Genomic DNA, 19,053 nt, shown 5'->3' with positions numbered 1-19,053 from the left:
TTGTTAAATGGGAGAATAATGTTGACCTTAGGTAGAAGCTTCAATTCAGAATGATACTGCATTCTTCAAAACCGTGGAGAAAAAGTCAGGCGCAGTGGTGCACACCTGTAGTCCCAGATACTTGCGTGGCTGAGATGGGAGGATCACTTTAGCATAAGAGTTAGAGTTCAGCCTGAGCAACATAGTAAGACCCTATCGCCACAAAAAATTAGAAAAAACCCATGGTGTTCTCTATAACTTCACCACGGAAGTTTTTCCTTTGCAAATCTTTCAACTATGTTTTCTAAGTGTCAGTGGCATGTGAAATTTTCAATGACTGAAACAAAGTTCTAGACTATAAAAAAATATTCTGGGCTGGGCGCGGTGGCTCAAGCCTGTAATTCCAGCACTTTGGGAGGCTGAGGCAGATGGATAACTTAAGGTCAGTAGTTAGGCCGGGCGCGGTGGCTCAAGCCTGTAATCCCAGCACTTTGGGAGGCCGAGACGGGCGGATCACGAGGTCAGGAGATCGAGACCATCCTGGCTAACACGGTGAAACCCCGTCTCTACTAAAAATACAAAAAACTAGCCGGGCGAGGTGGCGGGCGCCTGTAGTCCCAGCTACTCCGGAGGCTGAGGCAGGAGAATGGCGTAAACCCGGGAGGCGGAGCTTGCAATGAGCTGAGATCCGGCCACTGCAGTCCAGCCCGGGCTACAGAGCAAGACTCCGTCTCAAAAAAAAAAAAAAAAAAAAAAGGTCAGTAGTTAAAGACCAGCCTGGCCAACATGGTGAAACCCTGTCTCTACTAAAAATACAAAAATTAGCCAGGCATGGTGGCAGGCACCTGTAATCCCAGCTACCTGGGAGGCTGAGGCAGGAGAATCACTTGAACCTGGGAGGTGGAGGATGCAGTGAGCCAAGACTGCACCATTGCAACACAGCCTGGGTGACACAGTGAGATTCTGTCTCAAAAAAAAAAAAAAAAAAATATATATATATATATATATATAAAAAATATATAATATATATATATGTGTGCGTATGTGTACATACACATATTCTGGAAACCTTAAGAGACAATGTAATACAGGAAAATCGTTCATGTCGTATGCAGAGGCAGGATGTCAGAACTAAGTACTCTCTACCTGATGAAACTCAGAGTTGAGCTTTGCACAGTGGCAGTATCATAGCCAATGAGGTTTATCCAAGGCATGATTATTGGTAGTTGAAACTCTAGAGTTGAGCCCCATAAGAATTCCAACTTGCTTAAAGCAAATGCAGGCTTTGTTTGCGTCTCCACTGCTGGACCTGACTAGCTCTAGTCTACTCCTTGCCGGCTAGTTTTAACTAGCAGGAAAATAAACATCAAGAGAAACCAAGTCCTTATTGAAGGGAGCTCCACACAGAGAGGCCCCATTTCTATGCTCTGACCTGCATTTGTTCCAGGTAACTGGAATAACCCTTTTCCTCTCTTACACAAGGGCAAGCAAAGCTTTCAACACAGGATGTGTAGATCTCACCTGGACCTACAGTCACCTCGGTGGAATGCTTGTTGATAACCATAATCTTATCACTAAAGCCATTTTTCTCCACAATCTTCCCAGCGGCATCAGCCATAGGCTTGAAAACCTAGAAAACAGAGCCAAAACCCAAGGAAAAGTGAGCAATAAATTAAACAGTAGTCTGACCTTTAAGGTGAGCAATCTATTGCTTGATTCTGGTCCTAAGATACGTAACTCAAATACTTTACTCCCCAAATATGCATCATGAAAAAGGGCTGAGAGTCAGCTGGCTTTAACTTGTGGTTAGGGCCTCCCATTCCGTGCCAGGCACAGCGGGGTTGCCGGGGATCCCAAGGAGGCTGCACTACTTATCAAGAGCAGTAGGTGTCAGTGCCACACCAAGGGGACGCCAAAAAGCCAGGAAAGGGATTTGCCTTGTAAACCTGGGAGATGTGCTGTGCCCTCCAGAGGAGAGCAAGACTGCAGGTGTGAGTAAGCAGGTCATCGTCTAGGCTCAAAATTGTCCCAAATCCCCACTGTTGGCAGAACACAGCCTACATTTTCTTACAGTGCAGCAGTGCCTCTTGTCCATGGGGGATATATTTTAAGACCCTTGGTGGATGCTTGAAACCTCAGATAGTACTGACCCCTATATATACCTTAATTTTTTTTTTTGCTACGCATACACACATACTGTTCCGTGGTGGGCAGCTCTATGTAAACCTACCCCAAGAGGTCATGGGAGCTGAGAGGTTGAGGAAAGAGACTGGCAAATCCAGCTTCTCAGAAAGACACATTTTATAGGAATGTACAAACATAAGCCTTGTCTCGGGCAGTGAGACACTGGGCCCCCACACTGTTATGGCTCAGACGCAGGACTTACATACCACAGCAAATTTGACTAAGGGCAGGATTTATGGCAAGTATGTATTTATGATAACATCAAAGTTATTCTGACCTGAGGGCAGGATTTACATCAAAGTGCATGAGAGTGGAAATTTTAGAGGCATTCCTGAAGCTGGGGTTGGTCAGAAGTCAGCGTGGAGGATTAGCATTCATGGTGGAACTGCTCCAGCCTCCAAGCTTACCTATGACCAGGTTTAATTTAAAAATTAGGCACAATAAGAGATTAATAACTAAAAATAGAACAATTACATAATAATACTCAGAATGGCACACAATTTACAACTTACAAATAATTTCTGGAATTTTCCATTTAATTTTCTTTTTTTGAGAAGGGTCTCGCTCTGTTGTCCAGGCTGGAGTGCAGTGGCATGATCACAGTTCACCGCAGCTTCCACCTCCCAGGCTCAGGCAAACTCCCACCTCAACCTCCCGAGTAGCTGGGATTACAGGCATAGACCACCATGCCCAGCAACTTTTTGTAGAGGCGAGGTTTCACCATGTTGCCCAGGCTGGTCTCCAACTCTGGGACTCAAGGGTTCCACCTGTTTCAGCTACCCAAAGTACTGGGATTGCAGGCTGAGCCACCGCATCTGGCTCCATTTAATATTTTTGGACCTCAGTTGACCACAGATAACTGAAATCACGAAAAGTGAAACCATAGATAAGGAGGAACTACTGCTTTGGAGGCCCTCCCTTACCTTCCCAGCCTTCCTTCCCCTTTCCCCCAACAACCAACGCTCCAGCCACACTGATCTCATGATCACTAGGCAAGCCTGAGCCTTCCCTGTCCCAGCCCCACCTGCCAAATCAAACCCCACTTCCCAGGGCAGCATGAATCCCCAGTACAGAAATCTTTCCTGAACTCTTCGTCTCCCTGAACATAAATAAGCACCTCCAACTCTTTGTTTTCAATTTATCCAGTTTAGATTCCACAGCCCCAAGAGCTCTAGCACGTAAAACAAACAGACTCACATGTGGCCCCTCACACGGAGTGGAAACAACAAAATGATAACGAGACTGATCCTGATAAGATTTTCATGTTTTCAAAATCCTTTTCTGTATTTCCCACATTTTCTACCATGAATACCTATGTTTTTGACTACAATCGAGGGACAGATGCTGTATCCTTTCGTAAAGAGTACAAGTACATACGTGAGCAGCTCCAGTTTCACAATTGATTAGCGTGCGGTACTTACGTGGAATACACACATATGTTCTGCTAGAAAAATCTTCATCATCTATTTCAAATAATTTCTAGGATTTGCCTTGATGTTTTTAGATGTGGTTTGAGGGCCTTAAACCCTGGTTCTCACCAATCACTTTGCCTCTACCCTGACAATATCCAAAGCCAGTGTCGTCCCTCATCCCTGCTGCCTTCTGACTCATCAGTCACCTCTCCCTGAACCTGCAGGCTGGTACCTTCACACCTCCTTCTCCTCAGCCGCTCAGGATCTCACCCAAAACACTACCAGGAGTGGACACTGAAGATGACTTCCCGACATCCACTCTGTCCTCCCTCTCCCCTGAAATCAGGTGAGGGTACAGCGTGGGGAACTGACCTTTGCAGTGGTGCACTTGTCTGAGCTAAGAGTAACTGAATCCCTGAATGAGATTTAACCTCATTCTAGCCAATGGTACCCAAGCAGAGGTTTGCTATAACAGAAATTCCTGTGAAAGTTATTCTTCCTTTTAAAAAAGAAACAAGGCAGGGCATGGTGGTTCACACCTGTAATCCCAGCACTTTGGGAGGCCAAGGTGGGAGGATCACCTAAGGTCAGGGGTTCAAGATCAGCCTGGCCAACATGGTAAAACCCTATCTCTACTAAAAATACAAAAATTAGCCAGGTGCAGTGGTACACACCTGTAATCCCAGCTATTTGGGAGGCTGAGACAAAAGAACTGCTTGAACCCAGGAGGCGGAGGTTGCAGTGAGTAGAGATCACGCCACTAAAAAGAAAGCAAAAAACTATAATTATTTATATAATTTATATAATATATTTAAAAAACTGTAATTTTGAGGCTTTATTTCCAACTCAATCACTACAGGAACCCAGTTTTGTAGGGAAAGTATTTATATCATGCTCCCTGCCTGCCCCAAAAACTCAGAAGAATATACATAAAAATGTTAACGGTACTTAACTTTGAGTCAACATACTATTTTTATTTGGTATTTGCCAACTTTCCTACAATAATATAATTTGTTGGAGAAAAATAACGTTTAATTTTTAATTTTGGTTTTTAATTTTTCTCGCTCTGTGGGCTCAAGCTGCTCCATGTTTTATTAAAGAGATGACAAATTGGTAAACATAAGAGAGCTGGCTCTGCAGGGACACTGAAGGTAGTGGTCCTCAACCTTGCCGCACATTCCAAAGTCCCAAGGCTCAGGCCTCACCAAGGAAAAGTTAAATCAAAATCTGTTAGGGGTGGGGACTAGGCATAAGATTGCTTTGCTCTGTTTTGAGATGGAGTCTCACTCTGTCACCCAGGCTGGAGTGCAGTGGCACGATCTTGGCTCACTGTAACCTCTGCCTCCTGGGTTCAAGCGATTCTCCTGCCTCAGCCTCTTAAGTAGCTGGGATTACAGGTGTGCACGACCACGCCCAGCTAATTTTTATATTTTTAGTAGAGATGGGGTTTCACCATGTTGGTCAGGCTGGTCTTGAATTCCTGACCTCATGATCCACTCGCCTTGGCCTCCCAAAGTGCTGGGATTACAGGGGTGAGACGCTGTGCCTAGACTTTGTTTTGTTTTGATTTTTTTGAGATAAAGTCTCACTCTGTCACCCAGGCTGGAGTGCGGTGGTGTGGGGGCATGTATTTAAATACTTTCCCCTACAAAACTGAGTTCATATACTGATTCATTGGAAACAACAAAGTCCCACAATAACTGGCTTAAACACGGTAGAAGTAATTTTTTGCTTTCTCACATAAAGTCCAAATCGTGGCTCACTGCAGCCTTGACTTTCTGGGCTCAGCCTCAAAAATAGCTGGAACACAGGCACGTGCCACTATGCCCAGCTAATATTTAAAAGTTTTTCTGTGGAGACGGGATCTCACAAGTTGCCCAGGCTGGTCTCAAACTCCTGGGCTCAAGGAATTCTCTTGCCTCAGCCATCCAAAGTGCTAGGATTATAGATGTGAGCCACTGTGCCCAGCCTGTAAGTATTTTCCAAGGCTCCTAGTGATTCTGATGTGCAGCCTAGGCTGCCAGAGGAGAAAACTAGCCACTGGAGGAAGGAATTGTGTCTGACTCATCTCTATACACTCTGTGCTTGGCACAGAGCGAGCACTCCACAAATGTTTGTGAAGGAACAGATAGGTAAAGTCCAAGAGCATAGGAGATTTCCCATGCAAGACGCAGAACACACACCTGAAGGGGGTGGCTTACCTCAATGGCATAGCAGAAGTCGGCACCTGCTGTGACCGCCATCATTGACAAGAGTCCCGTGCCAGTGCCAATGTCGAGAACCAAGGCCTTCTGTCCTCTGTCCTTCACCCTGCTCACGGCAGCCCGGATACCTTGGTAGTATTTTACATTCTAAGGAAGACATGGCCGTCACTTACTGCCAGTTATTGTCAGTGGAAAGGTGCTTTGCAAAGTTCTAGAGTCACAGCTGGCAGCGGCCGTGCAAGTCAGGGCCCTGTGGCCTTTCTGGCCCCTGGCGGAACAGCGCTGGCTGAGTTGGGCAGGCCTTGTGAGTCAGCCCCTTGCCCTTTATTAAGCGACTATCTCTGCTCCTCACTCACTCTTCTATCCTCTACTAAGTGATGCCAGAGCCCTGTAAACCATGTTCTCCTTTTTCCAACTGTTAGGTACAGCCAAGAGGAGGACCAAGAGGGCGACTGGAAGGCAGGAGGACAGAGTAGGCTTGCTCCTTTCTGCATGCTGCTGCTCTCATCAGGGTCCTCTCGGTAGGGGCAGTTAATTGCAGACTCCAGCTTCTCCCAGTGATCCCATAACCAGCTCCTTGGGTCCCTCAGAGCTGCAGCCGTACTTGGACAGTGGTCCACAGGATCTCTCCTCAATGCTTGTGGCTTCTGGAAACCCTAATCTTCTCACTTAGTTTCTCAGTCCTAGGCAAGGTAACTGTTCCCTGCAGTCTCTACTGCTAGGTTACTCAGCGTTCCCATTTGCTTTCTAGCCCTCCCACAGCTGGGTAACCAGCTCCTTGCGTTAAAGTCCCTCTGTTGCATATGTAACGTGGCTTCTATTTTCCTTTACCGACTCTTAACTCAGAAAGCTTGACTAAAAAGTATTTTCCCCATCAGAAAATAACCTCTCTGCATCATGAAGATTTTTAGTTCTGGTCTTTAGTAATGTAAACAGATACATCTTTCATCTATAACAGTCTGACTCAATAGGAACAGTGACCCTTCTGTTGAAAATAGCTAAAGATGATGGAAAAAATATGTGCAAATCTTTTAAATAGACTGAAGACCTGCCAAATTAGTAAGAAATATTAAGAGGCTATTAAAATTTAAGGTAATTTGTTAAATAACAGTAGACAGCTAATACAGAACTGGCATCAGAAGGGCGATATTCTCTGACCACAATGCAAAACAAGTTAGAAATCTTAGTATCAGAAACACAACTAAAGAAAAAAAAATTTTCGAACATTAAGAAACACACTTCTAAGATAGGCAAAAGACTAAATCAGACAGGAATTAGAAAATATCTAGAACTGAATATTCTTTAGAATTACCAGGCATGGTGCGGTGACTCACAACTGTAATCCCAGCACTTTGGGAGGCTGAGGCAGGTGGATCCCCTGAGGTCAGGAGTTGGAGACCAGCCTGGTCAACATGGTGAAACCCCGTCTCTACTAAAGATACAAAAAATTAGCCGGGAGTGGTGGCACACGCCTGTAAGCCCAGCTACTCGGCAGGCTGAGGCAAGAGAATCACTTGAACTCGGGAGGTGGAGGTTGCAGTGAGCTGAGATCGCACCACTGCACTCCAGCCTGGCAACAGAGGGAGACTCATTCTCATTTTAAAAAAAAAAAAAAAAAAAAAAAAAAAGAAGAAGAAATGACGTTGCCTCTGAGGTAAAGCACAAAAATGTTTAGTCTGGGTGAAATATTTTTCACAGAAATATCTTATAGAACTATTTCACTGTTAAAGTACATGCATTTATGTCTTGGATACCATCAGTATGGTACGTTTATGTTACGTGTTTTTACCACAATTTTTTTTTTTTTTTTTTTTGAGACGGAGTCTCCCTCTGTCACCCAGGCTGGAGTGCAGTGGCAGGATCTCTGCTCCCTGCAAGCTCCGCCTCCCGGGTTCACACCGTTCTGCCTCAGCCTCCCAAGTAGCTGGGACTACAGGCCCTGCTCACCACCATGCCTGGCTAATTTTTTTTTGTACTTTTAGTCAAGATGGGGTTTCACCGTGTTAGCCAGGATGGTCTCGATCTCCTGACCTCATGATCCGCCCACCTCGGCCTCCCAAAGTGCTGGGATTACAGGTATGACTCACCATGCCAGGCCTTGTTTTATTTATTTTTAAGTTAAAAAAAATTGATGAACCGTGTCCTCAATTGTAAACCAGGGATGGCACAGCCTTCACTTTAACGATGCCATTAAATTAGCTGTCACTTTTTAATGACCCAGTTTTGAAGATTCTACAGTGAAACTGGAACCCTTTTTGAAGGCAATGTGGCAGTGTCTATCAAGAATCACACCTATGTTCACAACCCTAGACTATGCCAAAGATATACGCATGGTAAATAAGCACGTGAAAAGGTATTTGATGGCCGGACGCGGTGGCTCATGCCCATAATCCCAGCACTTTGGGAGGCCGAGGCGGGTGGATCACTTGACCTCAGGAGTTCAAGACCAGCCTGGGCAATACGGCGAAACTCCATCTCTACAAAACATATAAAAATTAGCCGGGCGTGGTGGCGTGCCTGTAGTCCCAGCTACTGGGGAGGCTGAGGTTGGGGGCTTACTTAAGCCCGGGAAGTCAAGGCTGCAGTGAAGCCAAGATCACACCACTGCACTGGGCAACAGAGGCCCTGTCTCAAAAAAATAAAATTAAAATTAAAAACGGCAATTAAAACTACAGTGAGGGCCAGGTGTCGTGGCACGCACCTGTAATCCCAGCTATTAGGCAGGTTGAGACAGGAGAATCGTTTGAACCCAGAAGACTGAGGTTGCAGTGAGCTGAGATCTCGCCACTGCACTCTAGCCTGGGTGACAGTAAGACTCTGTCTCCAAAAAAAAAAAAAAAAAGTTGAACTCATAGAAAGCCAGAGAATGGTACCTGCTGAGGGAAAGGATCTGATGTTTCAGTTAGACAGGATGAATAAGTTCTGGATATCTGCTGCATGGCATGGTGAACTATAGTTAATAATGTACACTGAAAAATTACTAAGCGAGTAGATCTTAAATGTTCTCACCACACACAAAAAAGTATGAGGTGGTAGATATGTTAATTAGCTTGATTTAATCACTTCACACCATACACATATATTCATCACATTGTACACCATAAACAATTTTCATCTCGATAAAGCTGGGAGATTAAACAACAACAACAAAAAAAACAGAGCCAGAAGCAGGACCCAGCCTCTCAACAGATCTCCTGACCACTACACCATACTGCCTCTCAGTGTCATTTAACATCATGACCCCCAGGGATTTTTAACCTTCTTGTAATCCAAGACTTCAAAACACCCCACATCAAGATAATAGTTTTCTTTTACACTTACTCTGTCTTTGTCATGTAGCATATCTGCATAGGAGGACCTAAAAGACAAAAAAGACAGGTCAGCAACCTTTGCATAATACACATCAACACACAAGAGTATTCACATATATAAACACATTCCTAAACAGATAGAACAAACGTGTCATCTATTTTAAACTATTTTTTGTTGTCTTTTATTTTTATTTTTTTTGGGGGGGGAAAGGGTCTCACCCTATTACCCAGGCTGGAGTGCAGTGGCACGATCTCGGCTCACTGCAACATCTGCCTCCCAAGTTCAAGCGATTCTCATGCCTCAGCCTCCCAGGTAGCTGGGATTACAGGCACTCACCACCATGCCTGGCTAATTTTTGTATTTTCATTAGAGATGGGGTTTCACCATGTTGGCCAGGCTGGTCTTGAACTCCTGACCTCGAATGATCTGCCAGCCTCGGCCTCCTAAAGTGCTGGGATTACAGGTGTGAGCCACCGCTCCTGGCCTATTTTTTTATTTTTAAAAACAGGGTCTCGCTATGTCACCCATGCTGGAGTGTAATGGCTATGAACAGTCTCAATCATTGGGCACTGCAGTCTTGAACTCCTTAGCTCAAGAGATCCTCTTGCCTCAGCAGAACTACAAGCATCCGTCCCTGTACCTGGCCACTTTAATAGAGTTTTAAGTTGTTGTTCTCTAGTGCTGCAGAAAGAAGTCTCAGAGAAAGATGTTCTCAGACCTAAAAATGCTTCAGTAGTTAGCTGTTGGGAACAGGCCCCAAAACTGGCCATTAACAAAATCTCTGCAGCACTGTGACATGCTCTTGATGGCTGTGATACCCACACTGAAGGTTGTGGGTTTACCGGAATGAGGACAAGGAACACCTGGCCCACCCAGGGCGGTTTTCGCTTAAGGTGTTCCTCAACTACAAACAATAGCATGAGCGGTCTGTGCCTCAAGGACATGTGCCTGCTGCAGATAACTAGCCAGAACCACCCCTTTGTTTCCCTGTTTTAATCTATAATCTATAGGAACAATGTTTATCACTGGCTTGCTGTCAATAAACGAGTAGGTAAAACTGTTTGTGGCTCTCAGCTCTGAAGGCTGTCAGCCCCGATTCCCACTCCACACCCTATATTTGTGTGTGTGTCTTTAACTCCTCTAGCACCGCTGGGTTAGGGTCTCCATTACTGAGCTGGTCTCAGCAGTTAGCCCTGTCACAGTAATTCCACAGCCACTAGCATCCTGATCTTGTTATATGCTACACATTTTCCTCCTCAGGAAAAACTCTGAATCAGTCTTCCTAATACTTGACCTAACCTCGTGCCTGGGGATAACCATTGATGTAATATTAGGGAGAGCAGCTGGGGAAAGAGAAGCACTCACATACACCCACTGTATATGTGACAGGTACCCCACTGGGTATGTTCACTTAACATCATCAGGGAAAACTAAGAGTTCACCAATACCGTTCTAAGGGGAGGAGAGTCACGTCTCCATATTTCCTATTGCAGTAATTCACACATTGAAACTCAGGCGGGGTCGGGATGAGCACCCAAAACTAGGCAGGCCCTCCCATGCTTTCTGGGAATTCTAGGGGACAGCTAAGGAGCTCACACTAAAACAAAGGCCCTCCAGCCTTGGGTCAACACCAGAATCACCAGAAAGCTTACTTTAAATGCAGAGCCCCCCGCCCCCCGCCCCCCACACACACTCTCTCTCATTGAGAAGGCTGGGCTAACGTGCTCCAGGCAATTGTGTCACAGGCGGTCCACATTCCACACTTTGAGGAGCGGTGCACTGAAAGAAGGGGGATTTTTTTTTTTTTAATGGCACGTAAAGGTTTTATATCTGAAGCCAGCTATGGATGCTTAACTGAAATGTAGTCATTTCTACCTCTGCTCACTATTTAAAAAGCATCTCACTCACCACCTTCCTGGTCTCTTCACACACTTGCTGCCCACCATTCCACTGACATCACTCTCGGTAACCGCCACCAGCTCACTCCTGCAGCTGATGTCAGTCATCAGGATCTGGGACTTCCCAGTGCCTCTGACCCTGCTAGACACTCCTTCTTTCTTCCTTTCCACGCTGGTCATCTCCCTTGCCCTTCTCCTTTTGCCTCCTCAGCAATTCCGAGATTCCTTCTTCAACCCTCTACCTTTCGCATTTCAAACCCCCTTGAGAGACAGCAACCTCTCCCAGTTTCAATTCTAACAACTAGAAATTCTGTCTCCAGACCCAAAATTCTACCTGCCACTGGCATCTCTACGTGGATGTCCAAACTTAAACGCCTGATCTCCATCGTGTTCCTCTCCCCCACGCCACCCATTCCTCCTGGGTTCTCCCTTGCAGTCCCATCCACTTTGTCATTCTAACCAGAAGTCGTGGTACTTCTTGAATCTTCTCTCTCCCTCCATCATATGCAGTGAGTTACCAAACTCAAGCTCCCCCGAGCTGTCTCCTCTGGGACTATGCAGCTCGGGGACTGCAATATCCCCAAATGCTCTCCTCTCCATACTGCTCTCAGTGAGTGCTCCAAAATGCAATCCAATCCTCTTTCTCTCCTGTTTAATATATCACTTAGAAAATCATGTCCAGGTCAGCTGCAGTGGCTCACACCTGTAATCCCAACACTGTGGGAGGCAGAAGCAGGTGGATCACCTGAGGTCAGGAGGTCAAGACTAGGCTGGCCAACAGGTGAAACTCCCATCTCTACTAAAAATGCAAAAATTAGCCAAGTGTGGTGGCAGGTGCCTGTAATCCCAGCTACCTAGGAGGCTGAGGCAAGAGAATCGCTTGAACCTGGGAGGCAGAGATTGCAAGAAGCCGAGATTGCGCCACTGCACTCCAGCCCGGGCAACAGAGCAAGACTCCGTCTCAACAACAAAACAAGAAAATGTCCAAAATGTTTAGAAATATTTTAAGCCCTGGCCAGGTGCAGTGGCTCACACCTGTAATCCCAGGACTTTCGGAGGCCGAGGTAGGCGGATCATGAGGTCAGGAGACGGAGACCATCCTGGTTAACACAGTGAAACCCCGTCTCTATTAAAAATACAAAATAATTAGCCGGGCATGGAGGCAGGCGCCTGTAGTCCCAGCTACTCGGGAGGCTGAGGCAGGAGAATGGCATGCACCTGGGAGGCGGAGCTTGCAGTGAGCCGCAATCACACCACTGCACTCCAGCCTGGGTGACAGAGCAAGATTCCGTCTCAAAAAAAAAAAAAAAAAAAAAAAAAAATTTAAGCCCTAATTCTGCACCAGACACTGTATTACACTTAATCATCAAACAATTCTAAGATAATTGTATTACACTGTGAGATAATGTATTATCATATTGAAGTATATATTGTTAGATTAAGGCTCAGAGAAATAACTTGGCCGAGAGAGTAGAGAAGTGGCAGAGCTCGTGTTCCTCTTCCTGCATTTTGCTACCATCCTTTACAAAATGACCCCGCCTATGCTTTTGGCAGCCTCTCTTACCATAGTACTTTTGCACCACACTCCAGACACGCTGAACTGCTAGGTGCTCCCCAAACTAGCCCATCTGTGTTTTTTTGTGGGTTTTTTTTTTTTTTTTTTTTTGAGACAGAGTTTCGCTCTTGTTGCCCAGGCTGGAGTGCAATGGTGTGATCTCAGCTCACGGCAACCTCTGCCTCCCCGAGGCAGAGTGATTCTCCTGCCTCAGCCTCCCGAGCAGCTGGGATTATAGGCGTGTGCCACCACGCCCAGCTAATTTTGTATTTTTAGTAGAGACTGGGTTTCTCCATGTTGGTCAGGCTGTTCTCGAACTCCCGACCTCAGGTGATCCGCTCACCTTGGCCTCCCAAAGTGCCGGGATTACAGGCGTGAGCCACAGTGCCCGGCCTGTTTTTGGTCTTTTCTGTTTGTGAGACAGGGTTTTACTATGTTGCCCAGGCTGGACTTGAACTCGTGGGCACAAGCAATCCTCCTGCCTTGGCCTCCCAAGTAGCTGGGACTACAGGTGTGGGCCACTGCACCCAGTCACAAACTGGCTCATCTGAAAGCTTACATGTAATCCCTACAGCTCAGACTTCAGCTTCTCTTCCTTTAGAACTGAGAAATTATTCAAACATTACCTCCCACCCCAAGTCCAGCTGGTTTTTATTGCTTCCATGACCTTTTGTGCCTTTATCTCACTGTGCTGTAATTTTTTTTTTTTTTTTGAGACAGAATCTCACTCTGTTACCCAGGCTGGAGTGCAGTGGCACAACCTCGGCTCATTGCAACCTGCACCTCTCGAGTTCAAGTGATTTTCCTGCCTCAGCCTCCCAAGTAGCTAGGAGTTACAGGCACCCACCACCACTCCCAGCTAACTTTTTTGTGTAGAGACGGGGTTTCACTATGTTGGCCAGGCTGGTCTCGAACTGCTTACCCTCAAGTGATCCCAAAGTGCTAGCATTACAGGCGTGAGCCACCGTGCCGGCCTTTGTGCTTTTTTTTATGTGCCCGTCTCTTCCACAAAACTGCATGGTCCTTGAAGATGAGAACGGGATCTTCCTCATCTGGTATCCACAGCCTTAGCACAATGCTGCCACACCGAATGCACTTAACGATTGCTACATAACAACTCACATACTTTTTTTTTGAGACAGAGTTTTGCTCTTGTTGCCCAGGCTGGAGTGCAATGGAGCGATCTTGTCTCAACACAACCTCTGCCTCCCAGGTTCAAGCAATTCTCCTGCCTCGGCCTCCCAAGTAAGCTGGGATCACAGGCATGAGCCATAATGCTCGGCTAATTTTGTATTTTTAGTAGAGACTAGGTTTCTCCATGTTGGTCAGGCTGGTCTCAAACTCCTGATCTCAGGTGATCTGCCCACCTCAGCCTCCAAAGTGCTAGAATTACAGGCATGAGCCACTGTGCCTGGCCAACAACTCACATACTTTTAAATATTTCTTCTAAGGGAAAAAAAAAAAATCTCACTTTTTTTCATTCAAAAGAATTTAACCATATGATGAACATTGTCATCATTTCAGTAAGGCAAGTAAATGATTCAACTTCATCAACACTACAGAGGCTTGGGTTTTCTTTGCTCCACTAAACAGATGCTGAGGCTCTGCTAAGGCTGCTACATAATGTCTGACACTCCAAACAAGCATAACTTTGCCTAACTGCCACATATACCTACCTGGCTGAGCAGACCTGCTCAGCACCAACACCAGCACTCATCATAAGCACTGGGTGACAGTCTAGCCCACGCTCAGACTGGATCCCAAGGCATCTGCTTTGAGATCAGTGCCCCACCCAGCTGCAGCCTGCTATAAACCAAGCCAGTACCTTGCAATCTCCTGGTGGTAATCATAGTGTTCATCCTCCTCCAGCCACTCCACAGACCCCGTAGTCGGATTGGCCCGACTGCAGAAGATCTTCATGGTGCCCACCAGCTCCCCAGTTTTAGCACAGAAAAGCAGCCTTGCCAGTTGAGTTCTTGTGGACAAGTCTGACTGTCAGAAACCTATTAACATCAGAAGGAAACAGGAGGTGTATAAACAAACGAACAGAAAAAAATCTATTAACAGCATAATGCCCCAAAATGTGGAGGGGGGGAGGGGAGACAATCAAGAAACTGACAAAAATGTCAAAGCCACTGACAGTATTTGTTAATCAATATTGTAAATGTTTCCAGCAGGAGTTACTTGGTTTTATATCCAGCATATAACATTTTAAAAACTACAACAGATTTATACAGATGTCCAGAAACTTCAGCAGGCTTCAGTGCTTCCAAAAGGGTCAAATGAGCCTCACAGGTTCATCTAGGTGCAGCCCTCAAGGCTAGGAGGAGAAGAGATGGGGTGCTGGTAAAGAAGTACCACCAATACTGCCTTTGTATCCTGAACCCTTAGCTTAAGGAAAAATATGAAGATAGAGCAAGTCAAACCGGGAAAACTTTCACCTAAACAATAAACCACAGCAACACATAAACCTAAAAATGGATAACGCCAGGAATATAATGATGAGCAAAAACAGCAAATCACACAACACATGCAATACGACTCCATTGCTATGAAATTTATAGCTATGCAAAATGGAATGATACATTCTTCAGGAATCACACTAAAAAGCATAGCAGGGAATCAGGACAGTTCACTTCTAAAAGAGAAGGGAGAGATGGGATCAAGGAGGGGTACACAGCAGACTTCAAAAGTATTGTTCTTTTTCTTAAATTGGGTGGTGGGAACATAAATGTTCATGATATTACCATTCTTCTTATTTTTAAGATGGGGTCTCGTTATGTTGCCCAGGCTGTACTCAAACTCCTGGGCTCAAGCATTCCTCCTGCCTCAGCCTCTCCAGTAGCTCGAACTACAAGTGAGTGCCCTACTCCCAGCTAATACTAGCAAGTAAAAAAGTTTACTAGTAAGTAAACATGGAATTCTTACACAAATAGATGAGAAACAGGTCGGGCTCGGTGGCTCACACCTATAATCCCAGCACTTTGGGAGGCCAAAGCAGGTGGATCACCTGAGGTCAGGAGTTCCAGACCAGCCTGGCCAACATGGTAAAACCCCCGTCTCTACTAAAACTACAAAAATTAGCCAGGCATGGTGGTGCACATCTGTAATCCCAGCTACTCAGGAGGCTGAGGCAGGAGAATCGCTTGAACCCGGGAGGCAGAGGTTGCAGCGAGCCGAGACCATGCCACCGTACTCCAGCCTGGGCGAGAGAGTAAGACTCCGTCCCCAAAACAAACAAACAAACAAAAAGCAAATAGATTAGAAACAACCTTCCCTGAACAAACTCAGTCAGACAGTCAGGTTCAAAGTAGACAATCTGTCCAGGTAAAACTCTGCTTTTAAAATCCCAGCATACCTATCCCCAGTCTAATGGCTTTCAAACTTTCTGATAACCCCAGTAAGAAATATACTTTACAATGAGCCTCAATACACACACCTGCATATACGCATGTAACTAAAAGTTCCACGAAACAATACTGACTTCCTACGAACAAGGCCCTCTGATACGCTCTATTTCATTTCTGCTGTTTTTAAGAGATGGGATCTCCCCGATGTCCAGGCTGTAGTGCAGTGGCTATTCACAGGCATGATCATTATACTCTACAGCCTTGAACTCCCGGACTCAAGGTCCTCCTACATCAGCCTCCCAAGTAGCTAGACTACCAGCATGCACCACAGCACGCAGCTGCACTTTTACTTGCTGGTCAGGACCCATCAATGGGTTGCAACCAGCAGTTTAACAGCATTGCTATAATCCACTTTATCTCGTACTAACACTTATTTTACAGATAGAATATCTAGAACTATCAGAATCTGTAATGTGCATTGGAAAACTGTGTCCAACAAATGCTAGAGTAGAGAAAGAAATGGCCATATCTGGCTGAATGTTCAGGGAAGGCTTAAAAGGTGGACTCAGCTGAGGCACGAGGAGAAGGTGGGGTATGTGGAGGGAGAAGGCATTTCATCCAATTAGAAAGGCTTGGACAATCACGCACATTAAATCAATCAGTTTGGTGAAGTAAAACTGGACCAGGTGTCAAACATTGTCAATAGGCTCCACATGGTAGAGTCCTGAAATACTAATCCTGTGGTCCACGTGGAATCAATTCTGAAGTTAAAGGTTAAGAGTGATCCTTTTGTAATTCACAAGCGTGATGACTGGATGTTCATGCGCCTGTGTCAGACGTGCCTCCCCTCAAACCTTTACTACACTGGCACGTTACCTATCTGAAGTGGAGGGGAAAAAAAAAAACCATATAGTAAAGAACTTTAATCCATAGGATTGCTTTCCTGTCTGTGATGTTGCTGAGTCGAACACCAGGACCACAGTGTTTTCAAAACCTGGAAGAGCCCAGGCGCGGTGACTCACGCCTATAATCCCAGCACTTTGGGAGACCAAGGCAGGTGGATCACCTGAGGTCAGGAGTTTGAGATCAGTCTGGCCAACACGGCAAAATCCCATCTCTACTAAAAATTTAAAAAATTAGTGGGCGTGGTGGCAGGTGCCCACAATCCCTGCTACTTGGGAGGCTGAGGCAGGAGAATTGCTTAAACCTGGGAGGTGGAGGTTGCAGTGAGACAAGATCACGCCACTGCACTCCAGCCTGGGCAACAGAGCAAGACTGTATCTCAAAAAAAACAAACAAACCTGGAACCATGTCTTGTGTTAACAATTTTATGAAGGCACGAACCTCTTCTGCTGGGCCACTACACACCTTCTCTGGCTAAATGCCCTCATCCATTATTATTTGTCCTCTCCCAGAAGAAGTCTACACTACAGATTCAGGAGATATTCTCTGACCCCCTCCTCATTCTCCAAGAGTTGTAAACTCGCATGGCCATTTACAAGGAGGAAATAGAAACCACCATGCCAAGCCCTAATTGTATTACCCGTCAAACTGCAAAGCAGATGGTCCTTAACATTCATTCAAAATGTGTTTGCTAGGGTGTGGTGGCTCACACCTGTGATCCCAGCACTTTGGGAAGCCGAGGCGCAAGGATATCGGATCTGGGAGTTCCAGACCAGCCTGCGCAACATAGTGAGACCCTGTTCTCTACAAAAAAATTTTTTTTAAAAATTAGCCGGGCGCGGTGACCTGTGCCTGTAGTCCCAGTTACTCGGGAGGCTGAGGTAGGAGAATCACTTGAGCCCCGGAGGTGGAGGTTGCAGTGAGCCGAGATGGCGCCACTTAACTCCAGCCTGGGTGACAGAGTGAGACCCTGTCTTGAAAATATATATGTATACATTAAATATACATACACTAAAATTAAAAATTAGCCGAGTATAGTGGCGCATGCCTGTAGTCCCAGCTACTCTGGAGGCTGAGGTGAGACGATCGCTTGAGCCCAGGAGGTCAAGGCTGCAGTGCGCCTTGATCACACCACTGCACTCAGCCTAGGCAGCAGAGTGAGGCTCTGTCTCGAAAAAATAAAATAACAAAATTGATTGAATACCTTCTACGTGCCAGGCACTATATTAGGGACTGGAGCCACGACCACAAGCTAGAGAAAACCCTTGCCCTCCAAGAGCTTAGACTAATGAGAGTAATACAAATTACAGACTACATGAATGCAAGAAATACACAGAGCGTTGTAGAAAGAGAAAACCAAGGTTACAGAAGGACTCTTTGAGGAAGGCAGCATTTGAGATCTACAAGACAGACCAGGATAAAAGTTGGGGAACAGTTTTTACAGGTCAGGAATCCTTACCCCAAATTTCCCAAGAAAAGGCCCTAAGGTAGAAAGAACTAGGTGCACAAGCAAAATGTGCCAAAAGCCTGAGCGACCGAAGCACTTTTGCAGAAGTCCCCACTCCTCATCTCCTATCACATCTTCTGCTCAATCAAGCTGGGCCTTGTCGACTTTGGAAAGGCGTTTGGATCTTGTTCCAAAAGCAGTGGGAGCCACTCAAGAGCTTTAAGCAGAAGCATATCTACACTGGACGTACGCTTTTACAGGACCACTCTGGCTGGCATGTAGTGAATACATGACTCTCCAATTACTCAGAACACAGTGAGCGGGGAAGACATCAGCAGGTCAATCAGAGAACTCGTGGCCCAGTTAGGGATGCGATGGTTGGAGCTACTGCGGTCTCTAAGGGGAGGCGCCAGGCACCAGTACTGCGACCCAGCCCCGCGAGCGGCAGGCACCCGGCTGGACTGCAGAGCCGGGGCCAGCCTGGAACCCCGCTCTCCTGCAGGCCAGGGTGCTCCGAGCTGCCCCACGCGGACTCTAGAAAGGTCCCCGGAGTCCAAGTACGCCCATGCCAGGCTCCTCTGCCGAAGCCCTGGTGCTAAGGACATGATGCTGGCTGCACCCTGAACCCCAAAGCGACCCCACCTTCCCCGCATACCCAGCGCCTCACCTGCCGCGGAAAACCCTTCGCTCGCCTCCTCTGCTACCACCATTTTGCCGCGTCCAGCACGCGGGGCGGGATCTATCTGCGCCGAGGAGCGTGCGGGGGGCGGGGGGCGGGGGGCGGGGGGCGGGTCTCAAGGCAGAACTAG

At 46.3% G+C, this 19,053-nt stretch overlaps 1 protein-coding gene and 2 non-coding genes across 6 annotated transcripts in view; 2 read left to right on the top strand and 1 right to left on the bottom strand.

The window, feature by feature from the left end:
- The window catches only part of PRMT7 (protein arginine methyltransferase 7), a 46,714-nt gene extending 27,700 nt beyond the window's left edge, over positions 1-19,014 (bottom strand). For 2 of the 4 annotated variants that reach the window (XM_038007976.2, XM_007993852.3), the window contains exons 1-5: positions 18,912-19,014; positions 14,370-14,547; positions 9,101-9,137; positions 5,777-5,926; positions 1,501-1,609 (exon numbers count right to left, since the gene is read on the bottom strand). In XM_038007976.2, coding sequence (XP_037863904.1) covers positions 1,501-1,609; positions 5,777-5,926; positions 9,101-9,137; positions 14,370-14,464 — 391 coding nt within the window. In that variant the 5' untranslated portion in view covers positions 14,465-14,547; positions 18,912-19,014. Of the gene's footprint in view, positions 1-1,500; positions 1,610-5,776; positions 5,927-7,091; positions 7,212-9,100; positions 9,138-14,369; positions 14,548-18,911 lie in introns of those variants that run through there. The other 2 variants (XM_007993853.3, XM_007993858.3) reach the window with 2 other exon arrangements.
- LOC119627799 (U4 spliceosomal RNA) lies at positions 1,145-1,287 on the top strand. Its single transcript, XR_005244026.1, has one exon. It is a non-coding gene; the product is annotated as a U4 spliceosomal RNA (small nuclear RNA).
- LOC119627783 (small nucleolar RNA U13) lies at positions 16,678-16,780 on the top strand. Its single transcript, XR_005244015.1, has one exon. It is a non-coding gene; the product is annotated as a small nucleolar RNA U13 (small nucleolar RNA).
- Positions 19,015-19,053: the final 39 nt, after the last annotated feature.

Source organism: Chlorocebus sabaeus, chromosome 5 (assembly GCF_047675955.1).
Source record: "Chlorocebus sabaeus isolate Y175 chromosome 5, mChlSab1.0.hap1, whole genome shotgun sequence".
NCBI classification, from domain to species: domain Eukaryota; kingdom Metazoa; phylum Chordata; class Mammalia; order Primates; family Cercopithecidae; genus Chlorocebus; species Chlorocebus sabaeus.
Note: the sequence above shows the minus strand (reverse complement) of the source record. Positions and strands in the feature narration are given on the sequence as shown.